Source organism: Scyliorhinus torazame, chromosome 18, assembly GCF_047496885.1.
Source record: "Scyliorhinus torazame isolate Kashiwa2021f chromosome 18, sScyTor2.1, whole genome shotgun sequence".
NCBI lineage: Eukaryota > Metazoa > Chordata > Chondrichthyes > Carcharhiniformes > Scyliorhinidae > Scyliorhinus > Scyliorhinus torazame.
The window spans coordinates 126,174,381-126,198,249 of record NC_092724.1 but is presented as its reverse complement, the minus strand read 5'-3'; the positions used below and the strand labels follow the sequence as shown (position 1 = coordinate 126,198,249).

At 40.9% G+C, this 23,869-nt stretch overlaps 1 protein-coding gene across 21 annotated transcripts in view; it reads right to left on the bottom strand.

The window, feature by feature from the left end:
- tnrc6c1 (trinucleotide repeat containing adaptor 6C1) overlaps positions 1–23,869 on the bottom strand; it is an 881,061-nt gene that overhangs the window by 49,559 nt on the left and 807,633 nt on the right. For 15 of the 21 annotated variants that reach the window (XM_072483296.1, XM_072483314.1, XM_072483305.1 and 12 more), the window contains 6 exons: positions 19,976–20,182; positions 15,319–15,506; positions 15,114–15,194; positions 11,758–11,815; positions 5,163–5,329; positions 2,484–2,657 (listed from right to left, as the gene is read on the bottom strand). In XM_072483296.1, coding sequence (XP_072339397.1) covers positions 2,484–2,657; positions 5,163–5,329; positions 11,758–11,815; positions 15,114–15,194; positions 15,319–15,506; positions 19,976–20,182 — 875 coding nt within the window. The remainder of the gene's footprint in view (positions 1–2,483; positions 2,658–5,162; positions 5,330–11,757; positions 11,816–15,113; positions 15,195–15,318; positions 15,507–19,975; positions 20,183–23,869) is intronic. The other 6 variants (XM_072483317.1, XM_072483298.1, XM_072483300.1 and 3 more) reach the window with 3 other exon arrangements.

The window sequence follows — 23,869 nt, the reverse complement described above, 5'->3', positions numbered from 1 at the left end:
CACAAGACAGAATTTGTGCTGTCCTGCAAACAGTTACTATACTATCTAAATTAAGCAAACCAATCATCAGGGAAGATAAACTATCTTAAATTGCTACTGGATTGGATTTGTTTATTGTCACGTGTACAGAGGTACAGTGAAAAGTATTTTTCTGCGAGCAGCTCAACACAGATCATTAAGTACATGGGAAGAAAAGGGAATAAGAGAAAATACATAATCGGGCAACACAAGGTGTACAATGTGACTACATAAGCACCAGCATCGGATGAAGCATACAGGGTGTAGTGTTAATGAGGTCAGTCCATAAGAGAGTCATTTAGGAGTCTGGTAACAGCGGGGAAGAAGCTGTTTTTGAGTCTGTTCGTGCATGTTCTCAGACTTCTGTATCTCCTTCCCGATGGAAGAAGTTGGAAGAGTGAGTAAGCCGGGTGGGAGGGGTCTTTGATTATGCTGCCCGCTTTCCCCAGGCAGTGGGAGGTGTAGATGGAGTCAATGGATGGGAGGCAGGTTCATGTGATGGACTGGGCCGTGTTCACGACTCTCTGAAGTTTCTTGCGGTCCTGGGCCGAGCAGTTGCCATACCAGGCTGTGATGCAGCCAGATAGGATGCTTTCTATGGTGCATCTGTAAAAGTTGGTAAGGGTTAATGTGGACTGTTGGGAGGAGGGTGGGAATGTCAAACTTGTGGGAATTTTTGGATATTATACAGTGAGGGCGTGATAAGTGTTTTTTAATTTATTTCCCAATAATTTTTTTTAAACCAGCATTGGCCAGCATTATTCAAAGTTACAGCTCTACATCAGCTAAAAGAATCCGAATCATTGCAAATGTAACATAATAAGAGGTACAATAAATAAATAAGAGGCCGGGGCTGGTTTAGCACAGTGGGCTAAACAGATGGCTTATAATGCAGAACAAGGCAGCAGCGCGGGTTCAATTCCCGTACCGGCCTCCCCGAACAGGCGCCGGAATGTGGCGACTAGGGGCTTTTCACAGTAACTTCATTGAAGCCTACTTGCGACAATAAGCAATTATTATTATTATTAGAATAGGCTATTTGGCCCTTGGAGCCTATTCCACCAGTCAAAAAGATGATCTTCCTCAACTCCATCCTCCTGTATTATTCCATATCCCTGGACCCCTTTAGTATCCAAAACTCTAACTCACCTTGGCCTTAAAAACACTGTGGCAAAATATAGACTTTTGTTATGGATTATAAAAGGGACAAAAATGATTCAGTGACTAAATCGGAGCTTCTTATTTCAGCGTGCAAAATTCAAAGATACAGTCAATGCGATGTTATTTACAAATCTAATTTCTGAATGGGTTTTACACAACTCTTATGACCTCAGCATCATTTTGGAAATATTGGAAGGGCAACCTTAAGCTACAAGACTATACAATCATTTTAAAATGACATATCCTTCAAAGATAAGACAAAACTTGGCAAAATTGTCACTTAAAGTGGAATATTGCAATACCAATCTGATCTTCTTTGCTACAAGCTAAAGTATTAGATTTAACTAAAAACAGCTAAATGTTTAATAATCTTCATTGTCACAAGTAGGCTTACATTAACACTGTAATGAAGTTCCTGTGAAAAGCCCCTAGTCGCCACATTCCAGTGCCTGCTCGGGTACACGGGAGGGAGAATTCAGAATATCCAATTCACCTAACAGCCAGTCTTTCGGACTTGTGGGAAGAAACCGGAGCACCCTGAGGAAACCCTCGCAGACACAGGGAGAATGTGCAGACTCCACACAGACAGTGACCCAAGCTGGGAATTGAACCTGGGACCCTGGCGCTGTGAAGCCATAGTGCTAACCACTATGCTATCGTGCTGCCCACACAAAAAAATAGCGCACAGAATTCTGGAGTGAAGATACTTTTTAAAATTTGGAACAAATGAACTAAAAGAATTTGAGAAGAATAAAAAGGGAATTTGAATAGGAATTTCCCCAGAGGACTAATGTAGTGTGTATCCTGATGAACAGCAGAAAATACATTTGCCCAACCTGCAGGTAGTGTGTAAGAACCGATTGCTTCTTTAAATGGAACACATTTTGAGGCCCGCCCAAAAACATGTTAGATTTTTAAACAAGATGTATACCATGCTTTTGTACATATATATTTTCTCTAGCTTGTGTTGGAACAATTTTACAAGTAAAGACTGAAAGTATAATTTTGTTAATCCAAAAAACAAAATCAGTGAGTGAGACACGTAGAGAAACGAGAGGAAATGGGCTGATCTCTCTCTGGGTTGATCAAAGGGTGTCATATCTGCAGGGCTTAAGGTTACTAGGTCACTGCAAGATGAAGCTGATTATGCGGAGTCAGAAAAAAAATTACATGTAACCATCACAGAAAAGGCAGGTGGATTTCTTAATTTTTGAACATAACCATTTCTCCTCCAAGTTCAAGAAATTTTCTGTCTTAATACTGGAGGGTATAAAGCAATAATTCATGTATGCCGCCAGCCTTACCTGTCTAGAGGAATTCAAGTTTTGCATGCCCAGCCCAGAGGCAATGGCACCAAGGGCCTGATTAGGGTGTGCACTGTTTGAAAGGGCAAGCTTCAGGCTTGGTGAAGGCAAAAATGGTGAAGTAGGGGACTCTTCCACTGGGCCGCCATCCTGATTGGAGAAAGATAGAGTGAGCTATGCAGTGCCAACCATGGCCCGGCACCATTACCAGCGAAATGCGATGGAGTTCACAGCAAGCATTTAAGAGGGATTTCATAGTTTTCAGAATAAGTTTGGTTAAAAGGATGATGGAAATGGGTGTTTCAAAGACATAAATGATGGTGGGGAAGAGAGATAGAGAGAAGGAAACAAAAAAAAAAAGAAAAAGGGTTAAGTTGCATCAATATAGATCTTTTTCATGTTAAAGATAAAAGATTAAAAACAGTAGTTACTGCAATATTAAAACAAACAGATTGCAGGCAAGACAGAACAACAATGGCAGTACATTCATGACCTCCATTTCATAACATGGGAATTATGCTCAAACCAAAAGGCACAGATGCCAACATGCAAGGTCACAGCATGTAATAATCATTTAACCCCGATTTCAATAAGTTTGGTTATCTATAAAAAAAAAGTTTGGTTATCTATATTAACCTCCCATATAAATAGAACACCAAATATATCTTTTGACAGATTATTTTGGTAATGGCTTGCAAAATTTACCGGTTGTTGGTTAAATTTAGGCAAAGATTATACTTCAAAAAATGATAATTCATGAAACTCCTCCTGCAACATTCAAACTATCCTATTGAGAAGTCAAAATGTTGTCTTTAGACTGAAAATGTTCTTTTTTGGCCAACTTGACATAAAATTTGCTTGAATAGCATTGACATGGTTCACTAAATAAGCATTTTTGGATTTGATACATGCTAAGAAAATCAACAGCTAATGAACACAGTGCTGATTGCACATGAAATCTAATGAACATCTTCCAAAACATTATCAAAACAACCAACACATTTGTTAAAGATCATGTTTTGCAACTGACAACTTGCATTTATAGAGAAATTTCAACATATAAAACATCCCTGTGGCACTTTAAAGAAAAGGTAAAAGAAAAGCAATAGGCAAGGGAACATATGTTAATTAATTGAGGAAGCAAAAGAGCAACAACTGCATACCACATCGAAGCCAAGCTTAATATAAAATTCCAAATGCAGAGAAACTAAAGATCATTCTTGCAATCAAGCAAAACTCAATTAAAATCAATAACTGAAGCAATGTAAGAAATAGAACATGTATACTAGGTACCAAATAACACCCCAATATATAGTGAAAACTGTGAATTTTTAATGACAAACAAATGAAAGATTATGATTTAAAAAAACAAACGCCAAATCACAACCAGCACTAAAAATATCAGACAGCTTCTGCTGGTGTCCTTCAGGGCTTTGACTTCTGTATGCTCAGAATCTTGAAGGGAATCAATTTCGAGAATGATTCATAATATGCCAAATGTAAAGAAGATCCATCTCACTATAACCTGGCCACCATAAAATCCGTACCATTTTACTATATTCAAGTGCTTAATCCGCTACACATTACAATCATCAGTGTAGAGTTTGCACTTTCTCCGTGTCTGCGTGGGAATTATGCTCAAACCAAAAGGCCAATTTTTGGGTTTGACAACCTGCAACTTTGACAAACCCAGAGCTTTCTCCTTAGCCATGAAAATGAGCAATCTCAATTGCTAAAGATACAAATTTACTGGGGTCATGTGCAGCTAAGTATTTTAACTCTCACAAGTGGAGTTTCAAACAGGTTCATAGAATCATAAAACCCCGACAGTGCAGGAGTCCACCATTTGGCCCATCGAGTCTGCACCGTCCCTTGGAAAGAGCACCCTACCTAAGCCCATGGCTCCACCCGAACCCTGTAACCTCACCAAACCTTTTGGACACTAAAGGGCAATTTATCATGGCCAATCCACCTAACATGCACATCTTTGGACTGTGGGAGGAAGCCCGAGCATCTGCAGGAAACCCATGCAGACACAGGGAGAAAGTGCAAACTCTACACTGTGACTTGAGGCTGGAATTGAATCGGGGTCCCTGGCATTGTGAGGCAGCAGTGCTAACCCCTGTACCACCCCTTAGGAACATGTATGACTTTCTGCAGCAATAATCTGAAACATTGGTACTGCAATGACCAATGAAGTGAGACTTTCAATGTTTTTAAAATCAGAGTAGAAAAATAATGTCTCTGGGCTAGCAGAGAAAATGTCAGGTTAACTCAGTTGGGGAGTGATTTTTTTAAAAGTTTAAATTTCATACCGAACTTGCTGTCAGTACAAAATAAACTAGGGGGAAAAAACAATTTACCCCACATTGATTGATTACGTTTCTTTCAAAAAGAACTCCAAATTAAATCTTTACATTTTTACTTCTCGAAGTAAACTTGATTTTTCCTACAGGTTACAAGTGAAATCTGAAAGCTGGTTCAATTGCCATGAGGTGTAAGTATTTCCCAGTAACTCTTTCTGCTCCATGTACACCAAAATAGTGCATAAGATCCATAACCCCGAGAACTGGCCATTATATTTTTAAAGTATAAATCAGTTTCATTCACTAGTCTAGGGAACTTGCCTTTAGGCATAATTATTCTTTGTTCTTTCTCTGTTATTTATTCATAACAAACCTTGTCAAAAAAGGTGGGCCGATCCATGGAAGACTCTTTGGGGATAGAAGGTGGTCGGCAACCAAGTGGTTTAGAAACTATTCCATTGTAATCTGACATTCCCATTCCACGTTTGTCCATCTCCAGTTTTTTTTCCAACAGAGCACCTGGAAAAGGGGAAAATCCATCTTAACATAAAACAAAAAGGAAAAGAAAAAAAAAAACAGAAGACAAACATTAACTTCTAAAGAGACTGCTTGATGACTGTAGGTAAAACAACATACAAAAATAAACTAATGCAGGTGGGCATGGAATAGGAAACACCGAGAAGGGAAAATATGAGATTATATTTTTTTAAAATAAATTTAGAGTACCCAATTACTTTTCTTCCCCCAATTAAGGGGCAATTTAGCGTGGCCAATCCACTTAACCTGCACATCTTTGGGTTGTGTGGGTGAAACACATGCAGACACGGGGAGAATGTGCAAAACTCCAAATTCCCAGGGCCAGGATTTGAACCGGGTCCTCAGCACCACAGTTCCAGTGCTAACAACTGTGCCACATGCCGTCCCAATATATGAGATTATGTTAGTAATTCACCATGCATTGACATCCCAATTTATGCCAGGTCATCTGGTGAGCTTTTAGTGGAATTATGTCAAGAAATCTCCCGGGGGTAGAGGACAGTAAAAACAGTACTGTAGGAGAGTCTATGGAAGATGTTAAATAACTACTACGGAGGTTAAATGTTCAAAAAGAAACCATAGTTAAAGTTTGTGAAACCCAAAACCATAAAAGCCACTAGGTCTAATACAGTATGCATTGTGGAACACTGTCCAAATGTGAAGAGATATAAACCATATTGTTTCCAAAAATCTTTTCAAATGGGATTTCTTTCCGAAGAATGCAAGTGTAAACGTTTAAGCCTTATTCAGGAAAGCAAAAATAGCAAATTGTAAAATTATCTTCCGTTTAAGTTTTACTTAGTTCACAAATAAAACTTTGAGAAATTGTTCTACGAATGGATATTAGCAACCTATCGCCTAAAAAGGCATAGTGTTATGGGCCAGGGTTTAGAGAACCCCAAAGTGTATCATGGAGTTCATCTGACCCACAACTTTTAATAGATTGTGGTATGGGGAGCACACGGCCCACTCTACAGGTGTGGTACAGCAGAAATGGAAACGTATTTTTTAAAGCAAAACAATGTTTATTCTATGAACTCAAGTTAACCATTTTAAAATATACAGTGAACATCTTAGCAACCATTAATTCAAATACAACCCCCAAAGAATACAGCACTAAGTAATCTGTAAGTTGTCCTTTTAACACCCAGAAGACTGAACAAACCTTTAAACAGAAATACATCAGATTAAAGTCACTACTGTTATGAGTTTAAATCACCAGGATCGATTTACAGTCTTTAGATTACAGAGAGAAACTCATACACCTTCTGGCTGTGACTGCAGTTATCCAGCTCTGAAAACGAAACTAAAACACACCCTGCAGCCTGCTCAAAAAGCAGAGAACAACTAAAAAAGCAATAAGGGGGAGAAGATGAAGTATGATGCAAGCTAACTAGTAATATAAAGGAAGAGAATAGTTTTATTCAATATATAAAAAGGTTAGAGAGGCAAAAATAGACATTGGACCACTGGAAAATGTGGCTGGAGATGTAATAATAGGAAACAAAGAAATGGCAGACAAACTGAATAGTTACTTTGCATCAATCTTCATGGTGGAAGACACCAGTGATATGCCAGAGCTCCAGGAGAACCAGGGAGCAGAGGTGAGTGCAGTGACTGTTACTAAGGAGAAGGTTCTTGGGAAACGGAAACGTTTGAAGGTGGATAAATCACCTGGACCGGATGGACTACATTCCAAGGTTCTAAAAGAGATAGCTCAGGAGATTGTGGAGGCATTGGTGATGATCTTTCAGGAATCACTGGAGGCAGGAAGGGTCCCAGAGGACTGGAAAGTGGCGAATGTAACACCCCGGTTTAAAAAGGGAGGGAGGCAGAAGGCGGGAAATTATAGGCAGGTTAGCCTGACTTCGGTCATTGGTAAGATTTTAGAGTCCATTATTAAAGATGAGATTGCGGAGTACTTGGCATGATAAAATAAGATGGAGTCAGCACAGCTTCCTCAAAGGGAGGTCATGTCTGACAAATCTGTTCAAGTTCTTTGAGGAAGTAAGAAGGAAATTAGACAAAGGAGAACCAGTGGACGTGATTTATTTAGATTTCCAGAAGGAGACTGTTAAATAAGTTAAGAGCCCATGGTGTTAAGGGTAAGATCTTGGCATGGATAGAGGATTGGCTGACTGGCAGAAGGCAGAGAGTGGGAATAAAGGTGTCTTTTTCAGGATGGCAGCCGGTGACTATTGGTGTACCTCAGGGGTTGGTGCTGGGACCACAACTTTTCACAATACATTAATGATCTGGAGGAAGGAACTGAAGGCACTGTTGCTAAGTTTGCAGATGATACAAAGATCTGTAGAGGGGCAGGTAGTATTGAGGAAGCAGGCGGGCTGCAGAAGGACTTGGACAAGCTAGGAGAGTGGGCAAAGAAGTGGTAGATGGAATACAATGTGGAAAAGTGTGAGGTTATGCACTTTGGAAGGAGAAATGGGAAGATGCTTAGGAAATCAGAAGCACAAAGGGACTTGGGAGTCCTCGTTCATGACTCTCTTAAGGTTAACATGCAGTTTCAGTCTGCAGTCAGGAAGGCAAATGCAATGTTAGCATTCATGTCGAGAGGGCTAGAATACAAGACCAGGGATGCACTTCTGAGGCTATACAAGGCTCTGGTCAGACCCCATTTGGAGTATTGTGAACAGTTTTGGGTCCCGCATCTAAGGAAGGATGTGCTGGCCTTGGAAAGCGTCCAGAGGAGGCTCACAAGTATGATCCCTGGAATGAAGAGCGTGTCATTTGAGGAACGGTTGAGGACTCTGGGTCTGCAAACGCTGGAGTTCAAAAAAAAATGTTTTCAAAAAATTTCTTTATTTAAAGCAAATTTGTAACATTTCCAGAGAGATCACAGGGCCTATGCAAAGGGCCTTAACATAGTGAAAACAAACAGTGGGCAAGAATAAACATGTTAACAAAAAATTTCCCCTATTAACTCTGTTTGCCATGCTCCACGTGTTCAACTAAACTAAAGTGGCTCTAACCCCCCCCCCCCCCTTGGGTGCTGCTGCTATCAGTTTCCTGCGCCGCTCCCCGAGAGTTCGCAGCGACTCTCTCCCTCAGGGGATCCCTCGACACCTCCTCTCCCCCCCCCCCCCCCCCCCCCCTGCCCCTTAAGTCTCCTCTGCTCCCCTTCCCGTCTGCCCCACCCCGCCCCCCCCGAGGCCAGCCCCGCGCCTGGACCTAGCCCGCCCCTCCTCCTACTCTCCCTGGTGCCCCCTGACCTACGCTAGCTACGCTGACCACTGCCCTTGGCGCCTGTCTGTCTCCTACCCGAGCACTCGGGCCCTCCCCTCACACACCAAGGACCCATCAACCTGATCGTATCTCCCCATGCCCTTCCATGTCCCTTGGCCAGCCCCTAGCCCATCCCCCTCTCCGAGACGCCGATCCCCCGCCAAAAGGTACCAAGTGCGGGACCCCCTTTGCAGGGCCCCTCTCTCTACACCTCCACCCCCACCCTCATTGCAATCTCCCACTAACACCCCACACAGTGCGCCCTCCAGCCCCTGCTCCCTGTCCCGGCTGAAAACAATCTGGGATATAACATTACAGTACAGGATAATATAACAAACCGCCGCCACACAAAAGCTCTGAGAGCCCAGAGTCCTTTAGTTCAAGTCCAGCTTCTTCTTTCAAGAAAAAAAAAATCACTCCTAATCAGAGCAAGTTAGGTTAACAAACCGCCGCTGTACAACACTGAAAAAACTTAAGAGCCCTTTAGTTCACGTCCAGCGTCTTTTCTATGATAAAAGTCCAAACCTGCACCAGTGTCTCAAAATAGTTGTAGAGTTCCTCAAAAGTAGCCCACAGCTTCGCAGGATACAGCATTCCAAATCGCACCTCCTTTTTGTAGAGGGCTGCCTTTACCTTGATGAATCCTGCACGCCTCTGGCCAGCTCCGTTCCCAAGTCCTGGTAAATGCGCACCTCACAATTCTCCCATCTGTTGCTCCTCTCCGCCTTGGCCCATCGCAGCACACGATCCCAGTCAGCAAGCCGGTGAAAGCGGACCACCAAGGCCCTCGATCGGTCGCCCGTCCTGGGCTTCCTTGCGGGCCTCTATGCGCCCCATCCAACTCCAGGGATCGGGGGAAGGCCTCCGGCCCCATCAGCGCCTCGAGCATACCTTTCACGTATGCACCCACATCCGACCCCTCGCAGCCCTCAGGGAGGCCAACGGTCCTCAAATTCTGCCTCCTGGCTCTGTTCCCCAGCTCTTCAAGCTGCTCCTGCATCCTCCTCTGGCGGGCGTTCAGCTCTTCCACCTCGTGCTCCAGCTCCGCCACGTGTCCGCCTGGCTGGAGAGCTTCCCCTCTACCTCCCTGAGCGCCTTCTCCTTGACCGCCTGTGCCTCGACCATTCGGTCCATTACCGCCCTCATCGGGTCCAACGTGTCCCTCTTCAATTCGGCGCAGCAGTTCTTAAAAAACTCCATCTGCTGCTCCCTTGGCCAGTGAGCCTCCGCTCCCTGGTCCCTGCCGTCCGCCATGTTTCGCCGCCCGGCCTGGGGTCCCCGCTGCTCCCACTTCGAGCCCTGCCGCTCCGCTCGACCACTTCTGGTCCAGCTTCTCATACCCCGGGGGGGGGGGGGGGGGGGGGGGGCTCTTCCCTATCGTCTCCTCAACCTAACCAGGTTGCCAGGTCCCGCAAAAGTCCATTTAACAGGTCAGTTTGCCCATCGCGGGCGGGAGCGATCTGACCTGCGACCTGCTTCCTCGAGGGTGCCACCAGAAGTCAAAACACTGCCTAAGTTACAATATCCCCAGGTCGGGGAGTGGGATTTGAACCCATAACCTTCTGGCTCCAGAGGTGAAGACTTACCCCAGTGAGGGAGGCAGCGGTTCAAGAAGACAGCTCACCACCGTCTTTTCAAGGGCAATTAGGGATGAGTAATAAATGCTGGACTAGCCAGTGGTGACCATGGCCAGGGCTCTCCCCCAACCGGTGGGTCCACGTTGGAGTTTAGAAGGATGAGGGAGGATCTTATTGAAACTTACATGATACTGCGTGGCCTGGATAGAGTGGACGTGGAGAGGATGTTTCCACTTGTAGGAAAAACTAGAAGCAGAGGACACAATCTCAGACTGAAGGGACAATCCTTTAAAACAGAGACGAGGAGGAATTCTTTCAGCCAGAGGGTGGTGAATCTGTAGAACTCTTTGCCGCAGAAGGCTGTGGAGGCCAATTCACTGAGTGTCTTTAAAACAGAGATAGATAGGTTCATGATCAATAAGGGGATCAGGGGTTATGGGGAGAAGGCAGGAGAATGGGGATGAGAAAAATATCAGCCATGATTGAATGGCGGAGCAGACTCGATGGGTTGAGTGGCCTAATTCTGCTCCTATGTCTTATAGTGACAAAGTGGGAAGGAAATAATGTGGTGTATTTGGAATGAAGCCCAACAGGATCAGTTTTCTTTTCATCGCCCAAGCACAGTTGGTCTGCTAGGTTGCATTTTACATTAATTTTGCAGGGCCACAGCAGACAGCACCAGTTAAACAGGGAGGACAGTTGCCATTGGGCTTGAAGGATCTCCAGATGGACCAAAGTGGAGTGGGAAAGTGAGGTTGTTTTAAGGACGAAATAGAGAATGAGAACAGCTTTTAAACACAAAAAGAGATGTCCAATTAAGTTACTATAAAATACCAGGAAATGCTGGAAGAATTCAGTAGGCCTGGAAGCATCGGTGGAGAGTCATACACTCTGAAGAGTCATACAGACTCTGGAATGGAATGTTAACTCTTGTTTCTCTCCACAGATGCTGCCAGTCCTCCTGAGTTTTTCCAGCATTTTCTTTATTTAATTCAGATTTCCAGCATCTGCAGTATTTTGCTTTTATTATTGTGGCCAAGATGCCCAGGTTCTTTTTTCCCCACCAAGTGACTGGGTAGTCAGGGAACATTATGACTGAGAAGCAATTACAAGAGCAAAGCCATTTAAAGAGAAAGTGAGAGCAGCTTTTAATAACACTTCATTGTTTCCGGGTCAGTTCAAGGACCCACAGACTGGGCAGCATGGTGTAAGACCCAAAACTACCATTGTTTTTGTTAGAATTTTCTTTCACCAAGAAAGTTAGGTCAGCTACGAAGGTGCAAGACCACTTTTATGGACACTTTTTATTGTTTAACAAAAAGTTTTATGAAGAAGTGGAACATATCTGGATGCTGGAGCCATTAAGTTTACAAGACTGAGGCTAAGATCCAGTGGGGAGTAAGACCTGTGACTACGATCTTTTAAAAAAAAAAAAAAAAAATTAGCAGGCAATGTCCTCCAAGAACTTTGACAGGCTTGGCAACAAGGCCCGAATCCAGCATAACAGATATTACTCTTAAACAGAAATTAAGATGTCCAGTGAATTATGTTTATGGTCAGAAGTTTCCACAAGAACATAATTTAGTCCATCAGCACTCATCTCAGACTTACCCATAGCTTGATCAAGATTCAGGTTATTACTTTTCAGAGCCTCTTCTGCTGGTTCCCTCTGTAAATTAAGTATATGCAATACTTAATTATTTGATAATTGGAATTAGAAATAAAACTTGATCACAAAAACGTTACTGATTATTTGGGACAACATACTTAGAAGCTACATGGAATAACAAGAATATTGCTGATAAGTACCTGCAAACTGTTACAGTTGTCAGGAAGTTTATTTTTTTACCTAAAAGGATTACTTTCAATGAAAAGCATTGTCCTATATGTGATCCCAGCATATTTGAATCTGACCACTGCAACAGTTGTTGAGGTTGTGTCTGTTTGGGTAATGCCTGACCGAGACATTTGGGTTTATTTTTGGTGTACTTTTCTTCCTGTGTTCACAGGCTCTCGGCTGCAATTGCACACAATATTTCAAACAGACTGGATTACTGAAGAACCTGCACGGGTAGCTGTTATCTGACTAACATTCGTGGTGTATCCAGTTCCACAGAATTAAATGATTTGGGTAATATGATTAAAAGACAGGAGTAGATTTGGTGCAATTGTAATAAATTATTTATTGCTCCTTATTTTCATCTGCAGGGATTCGCATCTTCACAACTAGTGAAATCAGGAATTCCTAGCTTTTAACTGTAAAAGTCCAGAAAATTTAAAGCAACTGGAAAAGACCACTAATAAACACACCTGCTCTTCTGTAAAACTTTACCATCAGCTTTTATTATTTCTGCCTGTTGTTTCTTCCCCCCCGCCAAAAAATTAATAAATTACCTTGACTTCATTTGCATTTTTGGTTTGTTCTTTCCTGATAACTAAATCCACAAAATTATCCCTGTGGTATTTAACATTTCGACACAGTAAACAATTTCCTGCATCTTATCAATCCTTTTATCATTTTGAAAATATTAGTCTTCTTAAAGTGCCCTTTTCCCCCTTATTTATCTTTATCAATACAACAATGGAGTAGATTAACTGTTTACTACATTTATCTCCAGTAATTGCTAGCTTTCTTTCCTAATCAGCATCTTGCATTAGTGGCACATTTAACACGTGGCTGCAAATAGCGATTCCTTACCAGTAAGATCAAAGTTATATTACGCAGTTGCAAATTCAATAAGTTTCAAGAAACTGTTGTGCATACATTCTTACACTTGGAAGCAGAGCTTCATTCTGCCTTTGCAAAACATTTTTAAAAAAGGCTGCTTTAAGATTATGAAGTGCCTTTTGACGCTTTTTAAACTCAGAGTCATAGCCAGGGAATATTAAATGATCTTCTTGTGGAGAAAGTTTCATGCTTCAATTCACAGTTTTATATTACCACAAGGCTGAATCTACTTCACAACAATGCTCATGACATAATATAACTATGTCAGCAAAATATGCAAATTTTCTGAATCTAATGGTGTTCTGCCTTTATTATATTAATTTGGTAACATTCACAAACTTCCAAGATTTTGCTCACAATATCCTTAACTAAGTAATTTATAAGGATGTGGTACTCCATCAATGGAACATAAGATTTATGAGTAGACCATTCAGCCCTACGAGCATGCTCTGCCATTCAATAAGGTCATGGCTGACCGGATTGTGGTCTCAGCTACATATTGCCGTCTGCTCCCCGCATAACCCTCGACTCCCTTGTCTATCAAACATCTGTTTACTTTGCCCTCAAATAGATACAATAACACAACTTCCATTTCTTTCTGGAAGAAAATTCCAAATACTAATGATACTTTGACAGAAAGCGCTTCTCAGCTCTGCCTTAAATAGTAGACTCCTTAAACTGTGCCCCTGGTTCTAGCTTCTCCCACATGTGGAAACATCCTCCAGGTAGTTACTCTATCAAATCCCCTTAGGATCTTGTATGTTTCAATAAGATCACCTATTCTTCTAAACTCTTAACAGGTATGGACCCAACTTGATCAACCTTTCATTGTAAGATAAGCCTCCCACCTCAGGAATGAGTCATGTAATCCTTCTCTGTACTGCTTCTAAAGCAATTATATCTTTTTTCAAATAAGGAGACCATAACTGCTCCCCAGATATGGTCGGACCAAGGCCCTATACAGCTGCAGCAAAACCTCCAAACTTTTATATTCCATTCCCTTTACAATAAATGCCAACACTCCATTTGCCTTCTTAATCATTCACTGTAACTGCGTATTCATGCAACAGGACACCAGTTACCAGAGTTTTCCAATCTCTCTCCATTTAAATAGTGTACTGCTTTTTTATTCTTTCTGCCAAAGTGGACAAGTTCATATTCCCCCACATTATACTTCATCTGCCAAACCCTTTGCCCACTTACTTAACAGGTCTATATCCCTTTGACGACTCACTATATCCTCTTGCCAAACTTACTTTCCTACCTATCTTGGTGTCAGTGGCAAATTTAGCTACTGTACCTTTGGTCACTTCAATCAAATCATGAATGTAGATTGTACATAGTTGAGGCCCCATCACCGATTGCTGTGACACTCTACTTCTTATATCTTACACCAAAGTCTGAAGCGTTTCCACATGTTTTTTTTCAAAGCCAATTATAGATACAGTGCCATAATCCTGCCACTCATTGGTCACGCCCCATCTCAGCCATTGTGTAATAGTTGTGAAAATAATTGTTCTTGCTGATGAAGATTTAGAACAAAAGGGCTGCCCCAACTTCAATATTTTACTTTGGGCTGCATTTGCTGCCAATGCTGTGCATGCAGTCTTACTGTTTCTCGGTCATGTTTACTGTTTTACAGACACATGCAGCCGTGAGCTCGTGGTATCAGGCAGGCAGGCAGAATAGAATTCATTGATCTGACACTGCTAATTTGAAATTCATTCAGTGACAAAGAAAAAAAAAAACTTTTACACCATTTTAATGCAGAAGTAGATTATTCAAGGCAGCAAGCGAATGATCAGAAAATCTTGGAGACACTCGAGCATCATCTTGCCTTGAAGCCTCCAGAGTTTTCTGTTCGAGTTGCAGCATCAGCAGTATTTTTCTTCCCTCTATTGTGAATTGTTAATGATGGCTTTTTGACAATTATTCAATATAATTGGAAGCAGGTCCTGCCGTGATGAGAGTTAAGGTATGGAGAGCTGCATACATTTCTTGCCTACAAAACGCATGTTTTGAGCATAGCAAATTGACATCTGTGCAGACAGCCATATTGCGTTGGCAGAAAAAAATGTTTATTTTGACCTTTGACTTAAACAAGAAAGACTTTGTAATCGTAACTTCAAACTAAAGGTGCTTGCGAAGTGCAAAAACAAGCTCTTTGATACACACATGGCACAATTTTCCTGTACACACTAGCACAGGATCGAACAGATTTAACAAAAAAACTACTTACAGGGAAGCCCATATCAGTCAATTGTTTTATCAGGCGGTTCATAAGCCAAGTCTCCTCTTGCTTACTGGATGCTTTAATGCCCTGTAAAATGCAAGCAACTTGTTTAGATTCTTTCCAATATTATCAACAGCAGTCAACCTTTTGGTTCCCAGCTCCACTGCAAAATATGCATTTTTGCAAATAACCCAAATAAAAAAATAACTACCTTTTGATGCACTTTCTTGTTGGCATTGCCCCAGCCTGAGGAATTGCAGGAAGAGTTGCTCTCCTGAGAAGCTGCATTATTCCACATTCCCATCTCTCCCTCATCCTCTTCCCAGTTAGGATGATGGCTACTATTCAGGCCAATTTCATCTCCACCACTGACCCAACCTTCTTGCATAGATTTGGAGGCTGAATAATAAAAGATAACGACATTGTGCGTAAGGAAATCAATAATTTTGACAAAAGTACACAATCTATTTGTACTTGGGCATGTGTCATGTTATATTAAAGGAAAAGTTTAATTTTGCAGAATTAAATTTTGCAGTTTTAGTGACCTCTATCAGTTTTGTGGCTACTCGACTATCAGTTTTGTGGCTACTCGACAACCAACATGCATGACAATTAAATACTATTACATAAATAAATCGATGAGCAGAATTTAATGGGTAGTGGGGTTTTTCTCTGTGCCACCTGAAAAGTCAGTGGAGATGTTCCAAGATTTAATTGGCTGAATGCAGGATTTCTGTCCCTCACAGGGAGGCATAGTTTAAAAATAAGGGGTCTCCAATTTAGGACGTGAATGAGGATGGATTTCTTCTCGAGAGGGTTGTTAGTTTTTAAAATTCTATTTCCCAATGGGTGATTGACAATATTTAAGGCAGAGTTGGGCAGATTTTTGATTGTTACAGAGCGGGGGCAGGCAGAAAAGCAGAGTTAAGGACACAAATCAAATCAGCCGTTCTTATTGAATGGCGGAGCAGGTTCAAGGAGCCAAATTACTTACCTATTGTTTCAATTTCTTTAAAAAAAAAAAAAAAATTTTTATTAGAGTACCCATTTATTTTTTTTACAATTAAGGGCCAATTTAGCATGGCCAATCCACCTAACCTGCACATCTTTGGGTTGTGGGGGTGAAACCCACGCAGACATGGGGAGAATGTGTAAACTCCACACAGACAGTGACCCAGGGCCGGGATTCGAACCCGGGTCCTCAGTGCCGCAGTCCCAGTGCTATACACTGCGCCACATGCCGCCTCTCGTTTCAATTTCTTATACTCTTAATTCAATAGCTTGTGGGTTAAAAAGCTGGTAACTCATTATAAAAAACCCAATTGGTACATTAATATCTTTTGAGGGGAACTCACAAGTCCTACTTTTACTGACCTACACATTGCACCAGCTCTACATGTTAAGAATTAAGAAATAGGAACAGAAGTAGACTACAGGGCCCAGTCAGCTTGCTCCGCGATTCAATAGGACCATTCCCTTAAACTCCATTTTCCCGTCCACTCCCCAAATCCCTTAATTCCAGGACCCCAAACATCTGTCTGACTCAGCCTTAAACGTATTCAACGATGGAGCATCCACAACTCTCTGGTGTAGAGAAGACCAAAGATTCACAACCCGTTGAGTGAAGTAATTTCCCCTCATCTCAGTCCTTAATGATTGGTCGCTTATCCTGAGGCTGTGCCGTTCCGTGTTTTAGATTTCTCTGACCAATCAAAGCAATCTCAGCATCCAACCTATCAGGCCCCATCAGAATTTTGTAGGTTTTAATGAGATTGCTTCTCATCTTCTAGAATTCAGAAAGTAGAAGGCCAATTTACTCAGCCTACCACAGGACATCCCCCTCATCACAGGAACCAATTTAATGATCCTTCGCTGTATTGCTCCCAGTGCAAGTATATCCTTTATGTGGAGAGTAAAACTGCAATCTCCAGACATTGCCTCACTAAAACACTGGAGCATGACTTTTTGATTTGTGCACATCAATCCCCTTTTGATAAAGGCAAACATGCTATTTGCCTTCCTTGTTTCTTGCTGCACCTGCTTGCTAACTTTCTGCATTCTTTGCACCAGCACCAAAGTCTCTTTGAAAACGAACATCTACAAGTTTAACATCTTTTTAAAAAGAAAAATCTGCTTTCTCATTCTTTCGCTCAAAGTGAATAACTTCGCTCAAAGTGAATAACTTCCTACATTATACTGCATCTGCTATCTTGTTGCCCTGTCTATATCTCTTTGCAGCCTCTGTGTTCTCCCTGCAGCTTACCTTTCCATCTAGTTGGTATTATCAGTCAACCTAAATACATTACTCTTAGTCGCTTCATTAAGTCATTAAAATAAATTGTAAATAGCTGAGGATCCAACACTATTCACTGCCCAAAAAAGCCCAGTTTATGCCCACTCTTTTCTATATGTAAACAATCCTCTATCCATGCTAATATATTATCCCCAACTTCATGAGCCCTCATTTTGTACATCAACCTTTTGTGCAGCACCTTATCAAATGCCTTTTAGAAATCCAGCTGTATAATATCTGCTGGTTCCCCATTAGCTACCCTACTAGTTACATCCTCAAAAAGACTACAATTTGTCCAGCAGGATTTGTCTTTAGTAAAACCATGTTGACTTGTTATATTCATACTATGCTTTTCTAATTGCATGGTTATCGCAATACACTTGTTTGATTCATTACACTAGCTTTCTTTCAATTTCAGAAAATCAAGATTCAAGGTGCCCCATCAGCACTTCCTAAGGGTAAACGGGAAAGAAAAATAAATCAGCTTTACCAGCTTCATGCTACACTCAACCAAGCAGGAAGTTGAAAAAAAATCCATCCTTTGCAACAATACTCGACAACACTCTTTCAATGTTACATTTTCTTGACTGTAAATTCTTGACTGGGTTAGTTAGTACAATCGCCACTTACCCTTGCAACCTTCAATTCCAATACAAAAGTGATTATATTTATTTGAAGTGTTAATTGACACAGCTTTATTGGGAGGTCAGTCTATATATATATATATCCACTTATCTAAGAAAGAGTGCTTTCTAAACACACTTGCAGTTTGCTAAGGCTGCGCGTGTACTTGACTCCTGTGTGTTCATGGTCCAGGTTGAACAACTTACTTGGATCTATATCATGTAATTCAAAAACTTGCTGGATGTATTTTGTTCATTATGGAATACACAAATTTACTTGCGCTGGTTTCCCACTGTCTCACTCCCTTCGCCATAAAAACAATCCAGGGTATACAGGCATAATAACATTCAAAAAAGAGAAAATGAAATGCATAAAGAATAGGTTTTGAGTGTTGAAATTTTCTTTGTGCTGTTCACCAGTTAACTGGTTATATTTTATACTGAATGAAACGGTTTCTACTGGAATTTTTCATCAAGCATTCAGGAAAAGAAATATTCAGCACACTGCACATCAAAACCATTCTGTTTTCAATTACATTTTTTTGACCTAATTTACTCAAGTATATTTCTGTTAAATTTGCTGCAATGTTTCAAAACTCATGTTAATAATGTTTCAATAAACGTGTTAATAATGATCAAATTTTGCCTCTCTCAGATTGGGATGAATGATCAAATTATGGGATTCTTTATCTATAGCAATATTACTTCTTACAAAACTTCTATATTTAACATTTTTGCACTGAGAATGGAAGAATAAATAAATTGAAATTTAGTGTTTGGCATTTCCCCTTCTATATTCCATTGACTGACTTAAATTATAACCCTAGAGAATAAGAAATAGAAGGAGAAGACAATTTTGGCCCTTCAAGTTGTTCTGCCATTCACTAAGAGCGGTACAGTGGCACAGTGGTTAGGACTGCTGCCTCACAGCGCTAGGGACTTGGGTGACTATGTGGAGTTTGCACTTTCTTCACCCGTCTGCGTGGGTTTCCACCGGGTGTTCTGATTTCTTCTCAGTCCAAAGATGTGCAGGTTAGGTAGAGTTAAAGGGATAGGGCACGGGAGTGGGCCTGAGTAGGGTGCTCTTTCAGAGGGTCGGTGCAGACTTGATGGGCCAAAGGCCTCCTTCTGTACTGTAAGGATTCTATGAAGGCCTCAGAACCATTGTAACTGATTTAAAAGGAATCCCGTATGCCAACTAGAATTGAAAGTTATTTTTTTTAAATGGCCATTTCATAAACTAAGCTGATTCATAAGAGGCTGAAGGTTTTCCACAGATAACAGTGGGCACCAGAATTAACCTCAACCAAATTTAAGTCAATATCTGGATTTGTGCATAATTGAATTAGCAATTTAAAAAAATTGTTTACTCCAATAAATAGGGGTGGCACTGTGGTTAGCACTGCTGCATCACAGCATCAGGGACCCAGGTTCGATTCTGACCTTGAGTAACTGTGTGGCATCTGCACACTCTCCCCTTGGCTGCGTGGGCTTCCTCCAGCTGCTCTGGTTTCCTCCCACAGATGTGCAGGTTAGGTGGAATGGACAAGATAAATTATCTCTTCGTGTCCAATGGTTAGGTGGGGTTACAGGGATGGGGTGGGCCTGGGTAAGGTGCGCTTTCAGAGGGTCATTGCTGACTTGGATGGGCTGAATGGCCTCATTCTGCACTGCAGGCATTCTATGATCTATGAAATCCTCATAGGATTATGGAACAACCCATTACATATACTGTAATATACAAATGATCTATGCACCCATTTTCAATAATCATTTCATAAACTACAATGATAGGCGATTTCAATATTGTCTGAACTGACTGTCCTCATGGAGAAACATCAAAATGCTCATGAGCAAATTTATTTTGGTGAAGTGCTAGAAGTTGGTGCATAAGCATTTAAGTACCTCACCACAGCAACTGACAAAATAAACATTTTCTTATATTTTGTTACCTGGTTTGCACATTGCCGGGACAGCAGCTGGAGCATTCCCTCTTCCAAAATTCCCTGTTGACTCCGCAGCATTATCTCCCCAACCTGAATTGCTGTTAGGAGGTTTGCCCCATGCTGAAGTCCCATTATCGACCGTGGTAGGTGGAGGTGGCGGCTCACCCCAAGAGTTCTCAGTCTTTGCAGGAACATGGAGTGTTTCTCCCCAGCCTGAGGAAATATTAAAGCCCTCATGTTAGGAATCTAAATAAACGGCACATGACTAAAAGTTCCCCATTTGATTTCTGATCAAGCAATTAAATGTTTTGATGAAAACAATACATCACTATCAATAACATATCTAATTAATAGAATATTTAGTTTAAACATGAGAAAATGCTAGTCAGTCTGATGGTTCAGTATGTTTAGCCAAGATAACTGAAGGTAGGGCAGCACGGTGGCGCAGTGGGTTAGCCCTGCTGCCTCACGGCGCTGAGGTCCCAGGTTCGATCCCGGCTCTGGGTCACTGTCCGTGTGGAGTTTGCACATTCTTCCCATGTTTGCGTGGGTTTCGCCCTCACAACCCAAAGATATGCAGGCTAGGTGGATTGACCATGCTAAATTGTCCATTAATTGGGGAAAAGAAATAATTGGATACTCTAAATTTATAAAAAAAGAAGAAAAAAGATTAACTGAAGGTGACAAAGTTGAAGGTCTTATTTGGAACCACATAAATCCATGATAGCAGGGCAATTCTGCATCATTTTTAGGTATTTTGCCTTAGTTTGTCTCCTATTTATATCCTCTCAAATGTTCGCTCTGACTGGTCAAGAACAAATGTTGAACTATATTCAAAGATGCAGTTATGGTTGACTTGATATAGCTCATTGGTTGGCAATGTGCATTGACAAATTAACTGGTTTTCTGGAAGGAGAAAATGCAGTTTAGGAATATAACAATGAGTAGATTATTCAGCCCCTCCAGCCATTTCATCATTCAATTAGGTCATAATTGATCTGTATCTCAACTCTTTTTACCCTACTTAACATGCATCGTTTGTTACTCATACCTAATTAAAATATATCAATCGCACCCCCTCAAGCTCCAATTGTCCCTGGATCCAGAAATATAGGGTGGCATTTTACAGCACTGCCCACCAGTGCGTTTTCCGGTCTTGCCGAAGTCAATAGAGTTTTGAACAGCTCGCCGTGACAGGGCCGTAAAATTCAGTCCATGGTGGGGCAATGTTTCCTAATTTCTTTCCTAAATGTTTTAGCTCTAACATTAACAATGTGTCCCTCATACGTGGTTCCCCCAGCAGAGGATATAGTTTCTCATATATTTTTAACAATTTAAACACTGATCGGATCATTACTCAATCTTCAATAATCAAGGGACTACAAGCCATGTAACCTGTCCATATAAATAAACCTTTTAAACTCTGGCACCATTCTAGTGAAATTTGAAGATTAAATATGAATTGCAGCCTTGTGTAGGATCCAAAATCAAGGCTGCACTGCAATGCAGATTTGTGTCAATTATCAATCACATCTCAGACAGGAGTAACTAACATTAGACTGAAAATGCCACAGCAAAAACTTACTTCATTGAATTCCTATAGAGATATACGTTTGGGCCTTATATCTGTAAATATAACACATATGAAAGTTCTGTACCTATAGAGTGGTAAGAATATGGAACTTGGTACCAAGGAGCGGTAACAACAGAGGTGCATTTAAGAGGTAAGTAGACAAGTATTTGAGAAAAACAGGAAATAGATGGGTATGATGGTCGATTTAGCAAAGTTAGCAGGAGGTCGAGTGGATTATAAACACCAGCATTGACTGGTTGGGCCAACTTGTTTCTAAGTATCACACACAGTGGAAATTCTCCGGTGATTGGGATTAATTTTCCATGCTGGCAATGCACCCCCGCGGGTTATCTGGCGGTGTGGGGTGGCTTAAAATGGAAATCCTACTACAAGTAGCAGGAAGGTAGAATCCCATCGCCAGCACAATTGCAGTATATTGAACACAGGAAATGTATTCACATTTGATTTTTTTTTTTATTAAAAAAAAAATAATCTTTATTGTCACAAGTAGGCTTATATCAACACTATAATGAAGTTACTGTGCAAATCCCCTCGTCGCCACACTCCGGCGCCTGTTCGGGTACACGGAGGGAGAATTCAGAATGTCCAATTCACCTAACAAGCACGTGTCTTTCGGCAATTGTGGGAGGAAACTGGAGCACCCCGAGGAAACCCACGTAGACACAGGGAGAACGTGCAGACTCCGCACAGTCAGTGACCCAAGCAGGGAATCGAACCTGGGACCCTGGTGCGGTGAAGCAACAGTGCTAACTAATGTGCTGCCCTTTGAAGAGGAGCGATTCAAATTATTTAAATATAGACTCCATTCAACTTTGAATTCAAGTTTTGTATTTTTGATTTCAATTCATAATGCAGGCATTAATGTTAAAAAAAATGAGCATATTTCACAAAAGCACATTCAAACACGTAGTGAATAACCACCAGAGGGCATATTATTTATTTAAACATGAATATCTCCATTGAGATTTTTTGCACTTCTTGACACTTGTCTGCCTCATCTTAAAATTATCAGACATATTCAACTGATCCAAATTTGCTCAATATTTATTTTATTGTAGATTAGTTGTTCTTTTCCTATTGTACTGACCATACCATTAATCATTTTTGATGTTTGCTCAAACTAGTTTACTGTTTTTGAAATTAAACCGCAAATATATTTTACAGTAACCCCTCAAGTCTTTCAAACGCTAACATATATCTAGTAATTGATCTAGTTTCCATGGAATTGACTTTGAAAGGGTGATTCCATTTTGTCAATGTATTAATGTAATGTCCCACACGCAATATCCAGACTAACAAGCACCAAGTGCTGTATGCATCCCTAATATTCGTGGAAATCAGCTAGATAAGGAGGCTGCTCACATTTATTTCAATGTCAACCAGAAAAATCTCAGTGAAAATTGCGCAACACAATGTTGTTAAATTATTCAGTTATAATATGCAATTGTGAATAAAGCTAGATGTACTGCTTGATCCAGCAACTAACTCAAATGTGTTGTATATTTTATATTCTGGAGTTATGCAGAGATGACACACCTCATGTGCGTGAAACAGGTCCCCCCCCACCCCCAAGTGTATTAAAACGTCTGTTCCATGTTTCGAGCTCCTTGCTTCCAGCAATTTCTAGGAGTTGGTTTATTTTTCTGAGTCCACATCCAGACTCAACTAAATCAAGCAGTGTTACTCAATAGTAAAGAGACTCTTAATCAAACAGAGAACAACTGAACACTGCAAAGAGGGCACCTAATCTTTATTCAAAAATATCGCCTTAAAATTAGTCACACTGAGAATATATTTCCTTAGGCCATTTTCCATCAATTCTGAAAGAGGCATTATATAGATGAATAAAATATACCCTTGAAACAGGAATGCACGGATCATTTACACTAGATTTTCAGCAAAATCATTCTTGTTGAAAGATGGAAGAAGCACAATGTGCTTATATTACCAAATATCACACTGCAAATGTACAAAATGTCATTCTACTGTGAGAAAATACATGTTTCAGTACAGTAACATACTTACTACTAGTACTTAAACCAATAGTAAAGTAGTTCTTCACTGCAGTGAATGCTCAATATTAGCATATAGCTAATGTATGAAATAGTTTATGATGCCTTTTAAAATAAATAAGGAAATAATTCTACCACCTTATTTATCTTGGTTGCATTTTTGTATTGTATTCACCCTTCCATTCAATAGAAATTGTTATATTATGGACCTTACTGATGTCATATTCAGTGAAATGTTTTGATGAGATAATGTAGAACAGAGTGTTTCAACAAAAACGTATCCCAATGTTGTAA